This window comes from Solanum stenotomum, chromosome 11 (assembly GCF_019186545.1).
Source record: "Solanum stenotomum isolate F172 chromosome 11, ASM1918654v1, whole genome shotgun sequence".
In the NCBI taxonomy this organism is placed as follows: Eukaryota; Viridiplantae; Streptophyta; class Magnoliopsida; order Solanales; family Solanaceae; genus Solanum; species Solanum stenotomum.
In genome coordinates this window covers 4,462,677-4,481,759 of record NC_064292.1, presented here as the reverse complement: position 1 = coordinate 4,481,759, position 19,083 = coordinate 4,462,677, and the positions used below count along the sequence as shown (strand labels likewise).

Here is a 19,083-nt window from a genome sequence, read left to right as displayed (position 1 = left end):
TTTTTCATGGAAAAGAAGTGAGGGATTGTTTGCCTAAGGGATTTAGGCATGCTTCTGCACCTAGTAGGTATGTTAATTATCATATTTTGGGTTCAATTGGATGTTCACAAGGCAAAAATATCAAGAAATTACCTTAGTACTCCAAAATAATATATGAGACGATATCGATCTCATCGATTATAAACTCGATCTTTTCAAATGGTACGAGAATATGTGGTGCTCAACATGTTTGGAAGTATAGGAGAACGTTCGTTTGATGATATTATTTCGAGTATTTTGTGTGTACATGCAAGGTTGAATATCTAGATCTTTATTTTTTTGTTGTTGTTTGTTTGATCAATGGATCGAGAGAATATATAGTACTATGATTTTTGTTAGTTTGTTTTTTATTACAAGATATTTTGTAATGCCCGAGCATATAATAAAGATGAAGAAGATTTCATTATATATCCACTTTTTTGCTTTTTTTAAATAAAAAAAAATCCTTTGCCCTTCTCTTGTCTTTAGAGAAGAGTGGATGTATATGCATGGGGGATGTCCCTTTTATTGTACGAGTTCATCAAAATTCAGTAATTTTGGTTCAAATCTTTTATATTTGTTTTACAAATTCATTGCGTATTGATAACACTTCAAACTTATTTACCAGAACCACAACTTGTTTCTATTAAGTACCTAAACACTTGATAAAGTATTCTTATGAAACATATTCGATTCAAATTTTAATTTTTTTTGTTGCGTGTGTTTTTAAATCCCAATAACCTAGATAATAAGTTAACTACTTAAAATAATTTTAGAAACCAGAATAATATTTCCTAATGGTATGGTAAGAGTGATCAGATTTAGAATTTTAAATCAATGAATACATAGTCAGTACCGGTCGAGTCAGCCTGATGTAAAATCATCTTTGTTAGGGAGCGTTTCAAATTCAATATGAATTTTCTGACGCAAATTCAAATTTAGTAATACCTCGTTGGTGAGAATACTGCACACCGAGTGGAAAAAACTAATTAAAAAAACATTCTCTATCCTGTTTTTTACTATGAAATAATCACGAGATAAATGGAATGGGACCACCATAGAGTTACTGATTTACCAGTGGAGACAGAGACTATTCAATTTCTATTAAATTGTCTTTCATTATTATACTATATACTCATAAATAATAGAAAGAAAAAAATCAAATGTCAAAAGGAAAAGTTGGAGCTATAAATTGCATATCTAATTCAGTTGGATGGTAATAAAGAAAAATAATAATATAGTAGTTTGGTGACAAATAAAAGGAAATTAATGTAAACAAGTTAGTTGGACATTATGTATGGAGAGTGACTTGTGTTGACAAGTTTTTCCTACATCAAAAGATTCATATAATTTATTTTAACTAATCTGAAATCGACATATAGTTGAACTACTTTAAAAATTTTGGTATAATATATCGATAGACTCCACTTTTATCTTGACATCAACTGACAACTAAACACCTTAAGTTTGAAAATGCACATCTACCTACTTTAACTTGATTTAAGTTGATCATGTAAATATTTCAACTTTGAGAATGCATATCAAGATCGAATGTAGTACCCCTAAAAATTCCTAGACTAGATGTGCATTTTTAAAGTTAAGGTGTTCAGGGACAAAATTAATAGCCTGCATACAGGTTCGGCCAAACTCGATAAATTTTGCTCAAAACTATATAATGGTGTTAATAAATCCATTAAATATGTAGAAATACTAAATTTAAAATTCAATTATTATCACTCAAGGGCGGCTCTAAGCTTTTTTTCCCCTTAAGCCCTTATATAAAAGGGTTTATAGCAAATCTAACTCTGACAAAAAGCATATATTGAACGCATTTGTTACTTTGGAAATTCTATTTACCTTCTCTTTGGTCATTCTCAGAAAAGGCTGCAATTCATGCATGTTAACAAGAAATGCCTCGATTTTTTAACCCACTAAATGTACACACAAGGAAGAACAAGAAACCATACAAGTTACAACTAGGCTATTTAAACCTGCGCATCAAATTCAAAAAAATATTCGCCAGGATATAAGTGTAAACTGTAGCTTTAAATTATCTTAACGTTCTAAAAAGTCAAAACCCGAGATCCAGAATCGAGTACTAGGTTCCGATATTCGCGTTTTAACCCGAGAAGTAGGAGACTTGCAGTAAAATAACAAGGAAAATCTAGAACTTCAGCTATATAGGTCATCGTCATCGGCTGCAGCATTAGAAGTTGCAAATGGATCAGCTGCAGCAGTCCCACCGCTACTAGCCTCTGCAAATCGAAATTCTGTTCCAAAACCTCTAGACTGCTGTAATGTCTGAGCAAATGCCTGGTATTTGCGTATATCAGCATCACTGACACTTCGGCGTGCATACTTCATGGACTCCTCAAAATGAGCGGGCTTGATCTCTGGTACTTCATCAACATCCTCATCCATCGAATCGGGATTCTCCTGTCTTCTCTTCTCCCTTTCTATATCCTGCAATTAGAAAAAATGACAGATTTAGGATGAAGAAAACCAATAACTCGAAATTGAGAAAACAGAGATTGGCAACAATTGCAAACATGGAGTTTAGAGACCATGCCGCGCACACCTAAATTGAAGTTTACTGTTTTGTAGGTCGTTAAACTTTGAAGACAACAATGGCCGAGGGCGCCATCATGAAAAATTAATGAATTCATGGGAAAATTAACAGTCATACAGAGAACAGCATATCCCTCTTAGCATGACAACAAAAAAGTAACCAGACCTTGACAATCAATCACTATGTAACCAAAAGCATGCAAGACTTGTAGAACAAGTTCATTTTAAGAAGCTTCTGAGGTTCAAAAGTATAAAAAGAAAAAATCAAAGCAGTAAAAGAGGATGAAGTGCGTACTTTCTCGATGTTCTCCCTTATGGCATATTTGCAGGCTCGTTGACAAATCTCAGTGATATCAGCCCCACTAAATCCCTGAGTATGTTTGGCGAGAGCTCTCAGATCAATATCCTTTGATAAGGGGGATTTTCTGAGACATGCCTTGAAAATCTGATGGCGTGAATCTTCATCTGGCAGAGGAATATAAATTAACTGGTCAAGACGGCCAGGTCGAAGAAGTGCAGGGTCAATTATATCAGGCCTGTTTGTGGCCCCAATTATAAAAACAGTCTTCTTTGCATTCATGCCATCCATTTCAGTCAGAAGTTGGTTCAAAACACGATCAGCTGCTCCTCCAGCATCTCCACTGCTGCTTCCCCTCTGCAATTGTATAGAGCACCATTTCTTGTAAGTAGTTGTATGAGGTAAACTTAATTCGTGTTATCATGTTTCCGTACTATATTATACTTTTAAATCTATCTGATTGCTAGATCAGGATGTGAATGATCTTGAATCCAGTAAACTAATTAAAATGTTTACATGTGCTCATACAACTGAAATCTTTAAACTATTTATCTTACCTGAGTAGCAATAGAGTCGAGCTCATCAAAGAAGAGAACGCAAGGTGCAGATTGTCTTGCTTTATCAAAAATTTCACGAACATTCGCCTCACTCTCCCCAAACCACATGGTGAGCAGTTCAGGTCCTTTGACACTGATAAAATTGGCTTGACATTCATTTGCAATTGCCTTGGCAAGTAGGGTTTTCCCACATCCTGGGGGACCATAGAAAAGTACACCTTTCGAAGGTGACATACCAAACTTCTCAAACTTCTCTGGGTGTTCCACTGGATATTGAACAGTCTACATAAAATAAAACAAGAGCAATAATCAACATCTCTTAAGACAAGTAACTTATGTGGGACATAAGTGTACATCAAGACCATTATATTGAATGACATTACCTCTTGAAGCTCTCGCTTGACATTTTCAAGGCCTCCAATGTCTTGCCATGAGACATTAGGCACTTCAACCACCTGCAAAAGAGTTTCAGAGACAATGAGTTTGTGCCCCAAAAATAGTAATGCACATCTTACGTCAGGAACCACATAGATAAGACAAGAGACCATAATTTGCAATCGAAATTGTCACTCTAAAAAGGTATCCTGACACTCTCACACTTGGTTGTGATGGGTTACTTACTGTTTCACGCAATGCAGACGGATTGCTTGTACCGAGAGCAGTTTGGAAGTGCTCATTTGTTACAGCCATTGAGTTCAACACCTCAGCATCAATAGTGTCATCTTCCAGATCAATGACATCCATCTTCTCCCTAATGCACTGAAGTGCAGCTTCAGTGCAAAGAGCAGCAAGATCTGCCCCAACATAACCATGTGTATCTTTCCCAATTCTTTCCAAATCGACCTGCAAAATAGAGTAATCATCATTATGTAACCGTATAAAGTTGATCCCAAAGAAACCAAGTTTGGCAAGTTGGCCTTACTTCTTCCGCAAGCTTCATATTCTTGGTATGAATGCGAAGAACTTCAAGGCGCCCAACTTCGTCTGGAACACCAATGTCTATTTCTCTATCAAACCTACCAAACCTTCTCAGAGCTGGATCAATGCTGTTTGGACGGTTGGTAGCTCCCATCACTATAACATGAGCGCGAGATTTCAGTCCATCCATCAGAGTTAAGAGTTGTGAGACAATCCTCCTTTCAACTTCACCATGTGTCTTCTCTCGCTTGGGAGCAATTGAATCAATTTCATCAATAAATATAATAGAAGGAGCATTCTTTTCAGCCTCTTCAAATGCCTTTCTGAGATTACTTTCACTCTCTCCAGCCAATTTGGACATGATTTCAGGTCCATTAATGCAAAAGAAAAATGCACCTGTTTCATTAGCCACAGCTCTGGCTATCAAAGTCTTTCCAGAACCAGGGGGTCCATAAAGTAAAATTCCCTTTGGTGGTTTCACACCAATAGATTTGAAAAGTTGAGGATGCCTCAATGGTAGTTCCACCAGTTCACGAATCTGGGCCATCTGTTTTCTCACACCACCCACATCATCATAGCCAACTTCATCAAGCCTCTCCTCATCCTCCCTTTTTACAGGCTCACCCTCACAAAAGATTTCAGTGTCTGGAGCGACAACACAATACTCCCCAGGGTCAGTTTCTATGACCTTGAATTCCACACTTCTCATCCCTCCTCTAACAAGAAAATTGTCTCCCTTCCTCAATGGACGATATGCCTCCAAAAAGTAAGCTGCAAGAAGGGCAAAAAGTTTTTTAAAGCTGACACAAATAGATCTTACAGGCAAATAATATTAATGAAATTAGTGAGTAAATGTTTACGATTAAATCAATTAAGGTTGCATTGTCCACGGAGAGCCCACCCCAGTTTGACCCTCTTCTTTATGTACCAAATTTCTTCAAACACTCACAGGAGAGAGTGGATCCTATATGAGAAATGCCTATAATACACCATATACAATCTGTGAAGGGATTGTTGGACTTGGCTTTCAAGATACAAATGGATTTCATTCTAAATATATTTACAGGTCAGAGACAACAGACAAGCTTAACAAATTGTAGATCCTGCCGTACACAGTTAAGGGAGAACAAAGAAAAGACAATCATCAAACAGTAAGCTGTGCTGCTCTAACCATAACTTCCAACTAACTGAATATATCAATCAGGTTTACACTTACGTTTCAGGAATGCATCAAACAAATCCCCTGTGAGACCTTCTATTGTATCATCAATAGGAAGTATGTGGACACGCTTCCCATACTTGACATCTGGACACTGGTGCACAGATACAACATCTCCGAGACGAACCCTCAAATTTGAACGGACTACCTTGTTCATCCTAATCTTTGGTTCATCACATGTTTCATCAGCAAGAGCAATGACAACTGTATCCTTTCTCTTCTTTCCCTGGATAAAAGATACAACAGAACACAAATTTTGAGTCAACTGAGTTGATAGGAAGAGGAACACACACAGAAATCCAACATGCTGACGTTCATTCCAAGTCCATTTTTAAGTATAACATAATAACAATAAAAGCTAAGTAACAGGAAAGAAGTAGGTAGAATAAAATCATAAGCATATTTATACATCTTGGCTTCCTGTGCTTCAAACGTCACAACAACAACAAACCTAGTGAAGTCCCCCAAAGCGGGATCTGGTGCTTCAAACGTCACAATATTTCCAAAATAGTACATGTTCTACCATGATTCAGAAGTCCAATGTAAAGATTCAATTATGTCAGTGTCACCAACAGCTTAGAGTGATCTGGTTGTTGGAGAAAAACAAACTAGAAAATCAATGACCCTTGATACCCTAAAACAACTCAATCCCCATTCTGTTTGGGACAAGTTAAGTTGTCAAACTCTGAGTGAGCAACAAAACCAAATAAACAATGTAAAACATCAAAACAAAGTTGTGAGTCAAAAGGAAAAGAATCTGTTGATTTAGTCTAACAGAGGATTTTGAACAGTTTCCACTGCATGAACTATATTCAATGTTTTTCCATCAAAAATGTCAAATACAGACCTTATTTCATAACCTTAACAGCACAAAATCTATAAACACTAACACTATCATACTTCTAAATCTAAAAGAAGGTTTCCATACCATCCTAATCACCGAGAAATAGCAAAACAGCTCCCACTGCATGAACTATTTATTCACTCAATGCTTTCCTATCAAAGATGTAGAATACACAGGGGCAGACCCACATAGAGTTTCGGGTGCACGAGCACCTATTGACCCCGACAAAATTTTTGTATATATATATCTAAAATACTAGAAAATGGATAAAAACAACTCGCGAGCACCCATTGAACAAAACGTCCTATAGGACATTGGTTCAGGAGTAGAATTCTAAGGTCATTGATGCCGTAAATTTTTGTTGAAAAAGCTAACTCAAACTTCATTGTTTTTTTCCACTCTTCTTTTTATACATTTTCACTGTTGACTTTTTGCTTAAATTTTTTATTATTTTTAAATTTCCTATTTTTTGTATTTTGTTTACTAACTAAACTATAAAAATATTAGTAAGCTTATAGAAATATTATTTCTTTTTGTTAGCAACTTTAAGTTAAAAGATTTGAACACCCACGACCATCGAATCCTGGATCCGCCACTGAGAATACAGACCTTATATCACGACCTCAACAGCACAAAATCTATGAACACTAATACTATCACACTTTCAAATCTAAAATAAGGTTTCTATACTATCCTAATCACCAACAAACACTCACCGAGAACCTAAACAAACAAGAAATAAGTCATTAGACAGTTCAACCTCTACACAATTAGAGATAGTTCAAACTCGAAACCCTAGAAAATCATCATCAATCCAAAAATCACTAAATAACCATCATAAATTCTGCATAAATTGACCAAAACACCAGAAATACTACAACAGTAAGTTTCAAACTAAAGTTCAAAAACCTTGATGAGAATTGTATCTCCACGAAAAAGCTGAAGTTTCTCCATAGTAGCAGGATGTAAAGCGACGACGGAGTTATCATCATTCACCGTTTCATCTACAATAAGCCTATTCGCAGCTTTCTTCCGCTCCAAAATCGCCGTAGAAAAATCCTTCTTAGCATTTTTTCTGCAAAAAAAATCATAAAAATTGTGAATCGAATTGTAAATCTTACCAAATCGATACTGAATTTCAAAGATGAAGAAGAAGAGAACTCACGAGTCAGATGACTCGGCCTGGTGAGACATTTTTTCGAATCGTTCGCGATCTGCACAGAGAGAGATGGGGAAGAGGAACTGAAAACTACGACTAGATATTTTTTTCTATTGAGAATTATTTTCCGGGGCTTTATATAAGCGAGAGTTTTTCCTTCTTCTATTTTTGTTTTTTGGTTACCTATGTGTATTGGGAAAAGGGATTACTACAAAATATTCTTAAATTTGGACTATTATTTTAATTAGTCTAAGTAGGATTAGGAGTATTTTGATTAGAAATTGAATTACATTAGTGTCCTATTTGATTTTGAGAAACTTTGGATGGTAAAAAGGTTTTTTTCTCTATAACCACGGTAAAATATTACCATAACCATCAAGAAATAGTTACAAATAGAGAGTAACTATTTTGGATGACAGAAGCTAGGAATCCAACCAAGTAGGATGTGCATCGGTCGGTTTGGTTCCGTTTTATGTATTATCGATTTGGTTTATTGGTTTTTGATTTTTAAATATGCTAAATCAATAACAAACCAATAAGATATTCTTTATTGGTTTTCAGTTTATCGGTTTTTGGTCATTAACGGTTCGGTTTTCGATTTTGCCCAATAAGAAAATGCTCATAAAATAAATATATGATTTCTCACTTTTCTAACAATTTAACAAGATACAATGTGACAAACAAATCAGCTGTAAATGCTTTGATATAGTAAAACAAAAAATATAATGAGAAATTGCATCAATAAGAGTAGATGTATGAAGGCTATAATAACATGTTACAACCAAAACATAATATGGAATTTTTTATGTGAAATAGAAGTACTATGACATGTGAAGTGTGTAGATCGTAGTGTAGAGTACTGATATAGTGTCTAGTTATGTTAAATTATTAATATTTAATATTTATGAAGGATATAGTAACAACTTACTATCGTCTGGGTTATCGGTTTACCCAATAACCCAATACTAAAAATCGATATCAAATCGATAATTCAATAATTTTTTTATAAAATTATTAAAACTCTGTTAACCCAATAACCCAATAGCAATGTCTCAATAAAAAAAAATTGATTTGATTTATTGATCGGTTCGATTTTCACACACCCCTACAAATAAGAAGTCTAATTACATAGTAAGTGTTGAATGAAATATCTACATTTATGAGCCTTCTTTGAATTACTAAGTGTAATCTCTCTATTATTTTTTATTATTATTTGTGTTACTGCTTCATTTGTATGTACATTTTTCTTTTGAACTTTTTTTTTTCAGTTTCTAGCTCACCAAGTGTGATATAGTATTGATCCACTAATAGCCGCAAAAAATCTCCTTTTGAAACTGTCCACTGTTTCACCTTTATTCTGTCTAGATCCCATTGTTTGTAAGTGTTATGCTTGTCCATTGAGTCATCTCTTGTCATACACTTTTAGTCCATTTGCATTCCTTAAATAGATGCACAGTGGTCTCCATTACCTTCTCATCACATAGGCAACATTCAGTGTCATCAACCAGTTGGAGGCGTATCCAGGATTTCGGCTAGATGAGTGCACGATTACGAAAAAATGTATCTCTAATATAAATTTGATCGATTTGACTTTTAGTTCGTAATATGAATCATTAAAATTTAAAAATTATAGGTCCAAAATATATAATACTACTAGTTTTAAATTTTAATATACACATTTGATTTAATTATATAAAAAATTTACAATGCTAAATTTTTTAGGAATTCTCAATGTAACACACTTGAAAATTTTGAAAGAATAAAGAAAAAAAAACAAAAGAAAAATTAGTTGAAACGACAAAAGTGTAACTGATAACCACTTGGAAAAGTGTTACTCAAAGATACAAGATAGATATAAGATTTAAATTTCTATCTCTCACTTAGAGAAGTGCACCCAATCATCATCGCATTTTTATATGATACTTTGAACATTGGTTCACACATCTATATTAAATATTTTTTTAAAAATATAACACTTGGGTTCACGTGAACCCACGGCACCCCCTCTAGATACGCCTCTGATCAACCTGAATGTGCAGTCTCAACTTCCTTTCATGTGTGAGCAATCAACCTTGTAGAGCCAACCACACCATGAATCTGTGCTTCAGTAAGGCTATCATAGTCCAAACTAAGTCAACAATTCGCAGTTATGGTCTATTTTATAATTGCCAAATAGCTTCTTGTGATAGAATAGTTACCATTTTGTGTCAGCTTGTATTTGTCTTAGTTGTATATCGACCATGCACATGTTCCTTTATTGCATTGAGTTTTCTCCAATACCAACTGCAATTTATGTATATAAAATAGTACAACATTTATCACTTGTAATATGTCAGCATATGAGAGTTTTTTGGAGTATGTCACTTTAATCCTTTGAATAATCTTGACAATTAAGGACCAACAATCTATTTTCTTCCATTTCTTTGGTGATAGAAGAAGTCCAAGAAACTTTATAGGGAGTTAAAAGGTTATTGTAATGAGGATTTGGGATTAAAATTTTAAAATTAATTTGTAGCGTAATAATGTTTCAATATATATAATTTGGTTTGTGAATAAGTTGAGTTTCTTTTTTTACTAACATTTGTTGTTCATTTGCGCTTAAATGTGAACTTGTAATCTCTTGTTGGGTCATCCTCTTATATGTGATTTGAATCTCTTTTCATTTTATATTAAGATTAATTCTCAGGTACTAGTACACACATTACGTATAATTATTGTTGATCTTTATTCGCGTCTTTTTATTTTTATTTTTTATTAAAGGTCATTAATGATTGTTCCGATATGAAGATTAATACTCCCTCCGTCCCAATTTATGTGGCACTTTTCGTTTTTTGAGAGTCAAACAGTTTAAGTTTGACCGGAAATTTGCGCATGGAATCTTCAAATTTTTTGAAATGAAATTTATATATTTGTAAATTACGTAAAAAGTACTATAAGTCGCAATAATTGATAATTCAAAATGTTTAAAAGATCTATGAATAACTTATGATCAAAGATAGACTTATTTGAATCTCAAAATCCAAATAGTGTCATATAAAATGAAACGGAGGGAGTAATATTTATATAAGAATCAATCAAATAGATAATGTAATGGTGACATTTAGAAAGCACTTAACTTGTTCTAACGAACGACAATCTTGGATACCATTATATTATGCATGCCCCCGATGTATGCACTTGCTGCTTTCAATAAAAAATATTTTGTCACAATATGGCAAGAACCGTCCTTTCGTATAATAGTATTGTTTTAATTTTTTGATCACGTAAATAAATAACACATTTTTTCAGGAAAAAAAAAAACCTATGCCATTATAACAACAATAAAATACTCAGTGAAATTTCACTAAGTAGGGTGTGTAAATGATAAAGTGTACACAGATCTTATTATTGTCTAAAAATGGTAGAAAGACGATTTCGAATAGAACTTCAACTCAAGTGCATCAAACTAAAGTACAAGATGAACAAAACAATAAATACATGCAACATATACCACTGGGTGATTAAATTTATAAAACTAATTACTAGGACTAACAACTAAGCTTTCATGTAATCTGAATTAGAGAGCAGAGTTAGCATATAATATGCTCTATTTGTCCAAATTTATGTGACACTTTTCATTTTTCGAGAGAAACAATTTAAATTTGGTTGAGAATTTGCGCAGGAAATCTTCAAATTCTTTGAAATGAAATTTTTATATTTGTAAATTACGTAAAAGTATTATAAGTCACAATAATTGATGATTCAAAATGCTTAAAAACATACGTCAAAAATAGATTTGTTTGAATCTCAAAAAGTAAAATGGTGTGACTTGTGAGTATGAATTTATTGAAATCAGTAACTTTTGTGTAAATTTTATTTATATTACAATTTATTAATTTGAGATTATTTTAGAAGTTTAAATTTTTTAAATTATAAATCCTCTTCTGATCGATAAGAAGATGATCATATTTTTAGTGTAACTTATGTAATTATTTATGTCATGATTTACCATTAGTTATTTATCATCTCCATGTTCTTCAAAATAATTATCTCATTGCTTTGGTTCTTAATCTTCATGGAATAATTCTAAACTTATAAATAATGAATTTTTTTTATTATAATGGTGGAATGGTGGATTCGGAGCTTTGGACTTTTCAAAATGGTATGTGGCTGTTAAAATAAAATTGTGTTATTTGAGGTTCAAATCTGAAACTTCTTTGATTCAAATGGACACCTATTACCAGTACGCCAAAGGCTTATCTTTTGTCAAGAGTGTTTAACTTTAAATATATATTCTTTAAATGTAAAATTTGACATATATATATATATATATATATATATATATAACGTAATTTTTCGACAAATGGTTGCCAACTGAACACTCTGAGATGGCTATAACTCTGCTCCTGATTGCTAGATTAATGTAAATTATCTGGAGTGACGTGATATTTCTTAAAGAGCGTGAGATATCCATTCTAATTAACCTTTTTTTTTTTTTTTTTTTAACCGTGGTTTCCGGGCGTCGCTTTGCGAACCCGACTAGCTGTAACCACCGGGTCCCGCTGTTTCAAGGCGGGTCCACCACGATTAGTTCCACGGGGCCCTGTAGACGCGGCCGGTTTGTAACATTCTAATTAACCTAACTATTTTATTTCTCAATTGTAATTTAATGCAATTTATGACACATTCAACAACAATATATAATGCAAAACTATTTTTGGATTAAAATTTTCTTAGATAAAATTATGTCTCTGACATTGACATATGGGTTCATCATTTTCTTACATTTTCCAAGAAAGCTAAGGTAACTTCAAACTCAAGCTATACTAGCCATGATAGGGAAATGAAAAGAGAAGGCAAATGAGTAATAATTACTCCTCCAATTTTATGTGACACTTTTTAAATTTTGAAATTCAAATGAGTTTATTTTTTATTGTAAATTTTTCATAAATCTTTTCAATATTTTGAATTATCAAATATTATTACTCATAATACTTTTTATATAGTTTATAGATATATAAATTTTATATAAAAAAATTAGATTTTATGTGCAAATTTTCAATCACACTTAAATGGTATATTCTTAAAAAATGAAAAGTGCCACGTAAATTGAAATAGAGGAAATAATAATTAAAAAGAGGAAGCAACCAAGATATAACTTTTGAAATGATAACTAAACGGGCATTAAATATACTAGAACTAATTAAGTTGCTAAATAAGTTTGAAATAAAGGTTTCTATTCACTTTAATTCATGTCCAATTTTAAGGCAATTTGATCTTCTAAAGTAAAACCAAAATATACCTATTTATAAAAAAGGAAGCAAACAATCATCAGCCTATTTCCCTTTAAGTTTCATTTTTACCTCTTTTGGACCCATAAATCTTTATGGAAATATATATTCCAGACCCAAAAAAACAAAAATACAAGAAAATGGTAAGACGGTGAAAATTATGAGATTTTGAGTCTCGAATATGAAAAAAATATTATGTTAAGGAGTGTTTATCTCTTAAATAGATTTTGTGTGATGCAAATTTAGAGTAGTTAAAATTCTAATGCGAATACCAGGCATCTAGTAAAAATAAAATAAAAATGATGAGTTGTTAAAGTTTAAATTTCTACAATACAAAATATTAGTATTATGTAATATTTTTTTCATCTAATAAAATTTTAGTAGCTAAAAGTTTATACCAATGGAAAATTATATGACATGCTTTTTTTGTTAGTTTGTATAAAAAAATATATATTATATTTTTATATTAAAAAATAATGTAATCTTTAAAAATTCAGTTTTATCTTTATTGAGATACTTTTTTGTGATTTATTTCACTTGTTATGAATATCGGGGATTGCTATTTTTGAATTAAGATCAAATTAATTATTTTCTACATTTATGCTTACTCTTATAACTGCGTGAATATAGAGATTAATATGGTGAAATGATGAGCATCATCAAATCGACAAAAACAAAATAGGGGCAATTCAATCTAATTATTCAATTATTATTTTTCTTAAAGACATTAAAAAAAACATTATAAGTAAGAAATAGATCAAGAAAAAAGGTAGTTTATAGTCGCACAATAGTTCATTTCATCTTTAAAAAAAATATTTTTTTTAATAATATCTTTGTCATTAATTCAATAATATTTCGACAAACAAAAACATATTTGATAAATATCAATAACTCTCGAATAAAGTATTAGAACGAAAAGATCCCGGGGTAGGACAAAAGACACCCTTTTGACAATAGTATAATATTTTTTCCTTTTACAAATGTTAAGGTGGCATTTGTCTAAACATGTCCTAATCATGAATGGTGCAAGCTGGAAAAACAAAGAAAACAAAAAGTATAGTGTTAATAGACCACTAAGCATTAATTATGATAATACAGAGGGTTGTAATTATAATTATTATTATCATTAATCTTATTGATAAAGATACTTAGATTCCACTCAACATAATTCAAATTCTAGAGCTATCTTTTTCTTTTCAGAGGTAAAAAAAAGAAAAGAAAAAGGTCAGTGTTCTTCTCTTTTCTTTGACTTTCTTTTTCCCACTAATTAATATAACACTTTAATTACCAATTTAATTAGAACATTAAACAATTTTTCATTTTAATTGGCACTCATGTACTTTTAGAAATTACATAAATAAGTTGAATAACACAATTATCAGAATAATATCATCAACATTCCCAATACAGGTTAAACAAAATGCAATAATTTGCAATTATTTAAAAAAAATAAAAAATCTTAATAATAACTACATCCTATTCAATGAAATTAATAATAGAGGGTATTATTCTTATTCTAATACATTATGTTAAGTATTGTTCTTATTCTAGCCCACCATATTCATTTAATATTTGGTAACAAAATATTTAATACAATAAATCAAATAACCGATCACATAATTAATTTTATATAACTAATCTCAATATTATTGATACACTATATTCAATATCCCTTTAGTCTAGCATAAGTGAATTATTAAAGTATTACATAAATCAAAGTACTTCCTCGTATTTTTTGATTGTTGTTGTGATTTTCGATAGTCAATTTAACTAACGTTTAAAATTAAATAAGATCACATTTTAGTAAGAGATTCAAAAATATATAAAAAAAGTTGTATAAATTGTAACTTTTTTCTCATATCAATATAATGAAAAACACATATTTTAAAATGTTAATCAAAGTTCATATTGATCGACTCTTAAAATGAAAATTATGACAAATTAAAAGAAATCCGATTCAATAATATTACCCTTTGTAATCAATGCAATACAATAAAATCATCACTTGTCAATAATTTCTGTAATCATAAATTTATGATGAACTATTAAGTATTCTCCTCCGTCATAAATTTAAATTTAATCGAATCTCAACACCAACTTAATATCAAATAAGAAAAAAGAAAGGTGGTGCTAAATTTTTGAACCCAGAAAAAAAGGGGCTAAAATGATTCCATGTCTAAGTCTGAAAGAGTAAAGACAACACTTGCTCTATTTCAGTGTTTCAGTGAGCAACAGTCTTTACACTCTCTCTCTCTAAAGTATTCTTCATCTCTCTCTTCTCTTTTCTCTTCAGTGTTCAGAATTCAGATCCAGGTTTGTGTTCTTTCTTCCTTATACCTAATGGTAGCTTCTCTTTTTTGCTTTTTTCGATGCTCAAATCAATCTCTGTCATAGTTTTTTCGCCATTTGGATTGGGTGGTCTTTTCTGCTGCTCCAATTGTTTTGCACTAGTTTAATTGAACTAGTATGCTTGAATCTCTTGTTTTAGGGGGAATTTTAGTAGCTGCTCGATTGATTGACTATCTGAACTTACATTATTCGCTAATGTTTGATTTACCAACTTGTAATCCGTAAAAAAAAATCTGTATTTTTTTTTTTGGGTTAAAAATAATTATTCTGTTTTGAGTTTGTTTTTGTTTCTGCTTTTGTGGGTGAGCTTTTTGGGTTAGGAGAGTTGAGAGTTTTTAGTTTGCTGAGAAAACATTGCTAAGTGTTGGCTAGAGCTAAAAAGTTTGGTGCTTGATGTTTGATTCAAATAGATGAAATTAAGTTTATAGCATTTCTCTTGAAAAGATAAAAAAAAGGATTCTTTTTTCTATGGGAATATTTCTGGGTTAAAAAGATTTATAGGTATTCTTCAACTCATTTGATCACTATATCTAGTTACTATTCCTGATTTTTCTTTTCGAAAATATACCTAAATATCATATATATTTTTGTGAGTTTCGTGCTTTGAACTATCATGTGTTTGTGTTTTCTACCTAAACATCACCAATTATTTTTTGAAAACACACCTTGACTAGTATCTAATGGTGCGTGGTGTGCACTCTCTTTTTCTAATTTAAAAATGGTGCCAAATGGCTCTCCACACAGATAATTAAAGGAAATAATTGGAATTTTTTTAAAAAAATTTAAGAGATAATAATCAGAAACACATCTGAAGTATCACGTTTTTGTGAATTTTCTGGCTGAACTGTCCGTGTTTCCTACGTGAACTATTATTAACTATTTATCAAAATACTCTTTGAAATTAATGAGTCAACTGCCATGTGGATGAAATTTATGGGCAAATTAAGTTGTCACGTGCCTTTTGGCGAGTTTGTAGTCAAAACAGTTAATCTAGTTAGCTTCGAGGTGTGTTTGATAAATAGTTGGTGATAATTCAGGTAGGAATCACAAACGCCTGATAGTCTAGGTATAGAACTCACTAAAAAGTGACACTTCAGGTTTAAAGTTTGATCATTTTTTCTTAAACTTACACTAGGTCCTGTTTTTGCTGAAAGTTTTCTTCTAATGTGGTTAGAAACTTATATGTTAGCGTATGATAATGGATATTAAGAGAACTTCTAGTTTTAAAGAATACCCTTTTTATCTTTTCAAAACAAATTGAAGTATTCGAAATGAAATTGGTTCAAATAGAGCGGAATGAATATAGAAGATTCATATAGCTGATGCAAGTCTGCAACTAATTTGGGATGGAGGCATGGTGATGAATTGATTGATATAAATTTGAAATGGTTCTTGTTTCACAACCAGCTATTGGTTCCATTTGATGCATAAGAGTCTATACAAAAGCCCTTTTGATGCTTAAAGTTGTTTGAATGTGGTTTCTTCTACTATTGTTGTAACTTCTTCTTCATTTTTCGTTTTTTCAGTGATTTGTAACTGGATATTTACAGAGTAGTTGCTTGTGACTCTGTCAAGGGGATTGAAAGAAGTTTTGAAAATCTCGTCAGAAAACACTTGCAGTTTTTCTCTCCCCTACGTATCAACTTGCAGTTCAGTGTGCCATTTCAGAATAGTTGAGCAGAATTGGAGAACTGAAAAGAAATGGAAGAAATACAGTCCCAATCGGATCATTATAGGTCTTCGTCTTCTTCGGCAAGTAGTCCAGCGAGTAGGGTGCCATCAAGTAATTTCTTCTACTTGAGGAAACCTGGTTCACTTAGACAACCAATTTCATTTGAAGATTCACCTGATTGGGAAGACACAGATATTGAAGTCAGAGTGGACGAAGGAGGTGATTCCATCAATGCTGCAACTACACCAGCCTCCCCTTCCCTGTCAAAGCTTAACAGTGGTTCGTTGCCGTCTCCACCTTTACCAGATGGGGCAGTTATTACAAGGAAAATTGCTGGCGCATCTATTGCCTGGAAGGATTTGACAGTTACAATAAAGGGAAAACGGAAATACTCTGATAAGGTGGTCAAGAGTTCGAATGGTTATGCATTACCTGGTACAATGACTGTAATTATGGGACCTGCCAAGTCAGGGAAATCAACGCTCTTGAGAGCCCTTTCAGGTTTGTGTTCTATAGGGAAACGTCTATTGGATTGTGTATCAATCTGTATGAATCGTTCGTAACCCATTTTTGTTTCTCTTCCTTAGGAAGGTTGCCTGATTCAGCCAGAATGTATGGTGAGGTTTTTGTAAATGGGACGAAAATGTGCATGCCTTATGGCTCCTATGTAAGTCTATTCTTTTTAACTTTGTAGTTGAGTTGCTGTTCATAGTAGGCAAAATGTTGTCCGTAGCTATTTTTCTTTAATATCCTGTGTGGAAACTATCTGACATGAACTTTTACAGTGTATTTGTGTGGTTTTCTTGCTTTGCTGTTTAAAAATTAAGACTGTGAACATGCATGGAAGATAATAAAATATCAAGAAATGGAAGTTGAAGGAAAAAATAAAATGTGATTATTTAAATGGTTTACATTTTACAACATGTCTAAATATCATTATAGAGTTACCATTTTGATTCACCTCTCATGAATGCGACCTCTTAAATGGAGAAGGTATTACAGGAAAAATATAGAATTACTATTTAATTTATCATATTGTAGAAAAAATTGGACTTGTAGTAACTCCATCCAAAACTGAGAAATTAAATATTTAAGGTGCATTTTTCTGCTCCTTCAGTTTTGTTAAGGTGCATATTTCTTATTCAAGTATTGATCTCAAACCTACTGAAGAAGTCCATCTGAAAAAGAGATGGAAAGAAGGAGAGGAGTAATTCTCAGGGGTTTATTAGCATCCAGAGAAAAAGGGATATTCAATCTTTAGTTCCACTCAAAACTTATAGGGAGTTTATTAGTATTGAGAAAAACAGGGATATTCAGTCTTTAATTTCACTCTATGGGAACTGTAAAGCCCATATGGCATATACTATATTTTTCTGACCCCAATGGAGGCAATTGGAGCCACAAGCATTTAGTGATTAAAATTAGCATCCTGCAACTTGTCACACAGGAAGAGTAGCCATCACCAATAAAGCTAATCCCTTAAGCAACTCTATGGTGTTCTGACTACAATGCTCAATTTGGATTTGTTCAAAAATATTGACCTTAGCCTGAACTTGACCTTAAAAACTAGCTCATCGAGTGAGGATTGTCCAAACCATATAAAGAGGCTACAACCAACCTTCAACCAATGTGAGACTCTAATCCCCACACACTCGAGGCTAGACATTTGGAGGGTGTGATGCCATCCATGGCAATTCAACGTCATTAAAATACATGGATGAAGTTTTGGAAGCTCCAAAAAAACCAGGACAAGATCTCAAACAAAGAAGTTTTAAGACAAGCTTAATGGACTTCAATTAGCAATAAAAAAATCGTCTTATGATGGAAAAATCTCCATCCCATGGAAGATCTTCTGACCAAGTCTTACAATTATTTAGAGGTCAAAATTGACCTTCAAGAGGAAGTGGAATGTGGCCTGAATCTGCCCTGAAAAGGAGCAAGTACAACAGCCAAAAACTTACGTTTTCTAAACCTAGTTTCTAGAATCTATCTTTAAGACTTGTTTAATTTTATGTTGAGTGCATTGAACAAAGTGTACGCATCCTTCTATGCAACAGGGAATACCATTCCTATTTAGCTTTGTTTTTTACCAACCCCTTTCTTTACTTACTATATAAAAGGGTGCTTTATTCCTTCACTGTACCTCAAAAATGAAGATCAATATTATTTTTGTGAGTTCCACGAGGGCAAATGTGGGAAAATACAAGAACT

The 19,083-nt window shown here is 32.4% G+C and overlaps 2 protein-coding genes across 2 annotated transcripts; one reads left to right on the top strand and one right to left on the bottom strand.

Moving 5' to 3' along the window:
* Positions 1-1,981: 1,981 nt before the first annotated feature.
* On the bottom strand, positions 1,982-7,745 carry LOC125843663 (cell division cycle protein 48 homolog). The gene is made up of 9 exons (XM_049522830.1): positions 7,588-7,745; positions 7,332-7,497; positions 5,576-5,804; positions 4,364-5,130; positions 4,063-4,284; positions 3,825-3,896; positions 3,442-3,723; positions 2,882-3,241; positions 1,982-2,481 (listed from the first exon to the last, which is right to left on the bottom strand). Exons 1-9 carry the CDS (start codon positions 7,614-7,616, stop codon positions 2,191-2,193), a joined length of 2,418 nt encoding a protein of 805 aa, XP_049378787.1. The 5' UTR covers positions 7,617-7,745; the 3' UTR covers positions 1,982-2,190.
* A 7,306-nt stretch (positions 7,746-15,051) lies between these two features.
* LOC125844550 (ABC transporter G family member 3-like) lies at positions 15,052-17,723 on the top strand. The gene is made up of 4 exons (XM_049523859.1): positions 15,052-15,164; positions 16,869-17,373; positions 17,460-17,539; positions 17,658-17,723. The coding sequence occupies exons 2-4, from the start codon at positions 16,902-16,904 to the stop codon at positions 17,721-17,723; spliced, it is 618 nt and encodes a 205-aa protein (XP_049379816.1). The 5' UTR covers positions 15,052-15,164; positions 16,869-16,901.
* The last annotated feature ends 1,360 nt before the right edge of the window (positions 17,724-19,083 follow it).

Excerpts from the sequence above, each read along its gene's own strand:
- LOC125843663 (XM_049522830.1), bottom strand. The coding sequence starts at position 7,616 with ATGTCTCACCAGGCCGAGTCATCTGACTC. Across the intron at positions 5,805-7,331 it reads GAGATACAATTCTCATCAAG|GGAAAGAAGAGAAAGGATAC; the intron begins GTTTTTGAACTT and ends TCTTTTATCCAG. Across the intron at positions 3,242-3,441 it reads TCGACTCTATTGCTACTCAG|AGGGGAAGCAGCAGTGGAGA; the intron begins GTAAGATAAATA and ends ATACAATTGCAG.
- LOC125844550 (XM_049523859.1), top strand. The coding sequence starts at position 16,902 with ATGGAAGAAATACAGTCCCAATCGGATCATTATAGGTCTTCGTCTTCT. Across the intron at positions 17,374-17,459 it reads GCTCTTGAGAGCCCTTTCAG|GAAGGTTGCCTGATTCAGCC; the intron begins GTTTGTGTTCTA and ends TCTCTTCCTTAG. Across the intron at positions 17,540-17,657 it reads GCATGCCTTATGGCTCCTAT|TGTATTTGTGTGGTTTTCTT; the intron begins GTAAGTCTATTC and ends GAACTTTTACAG.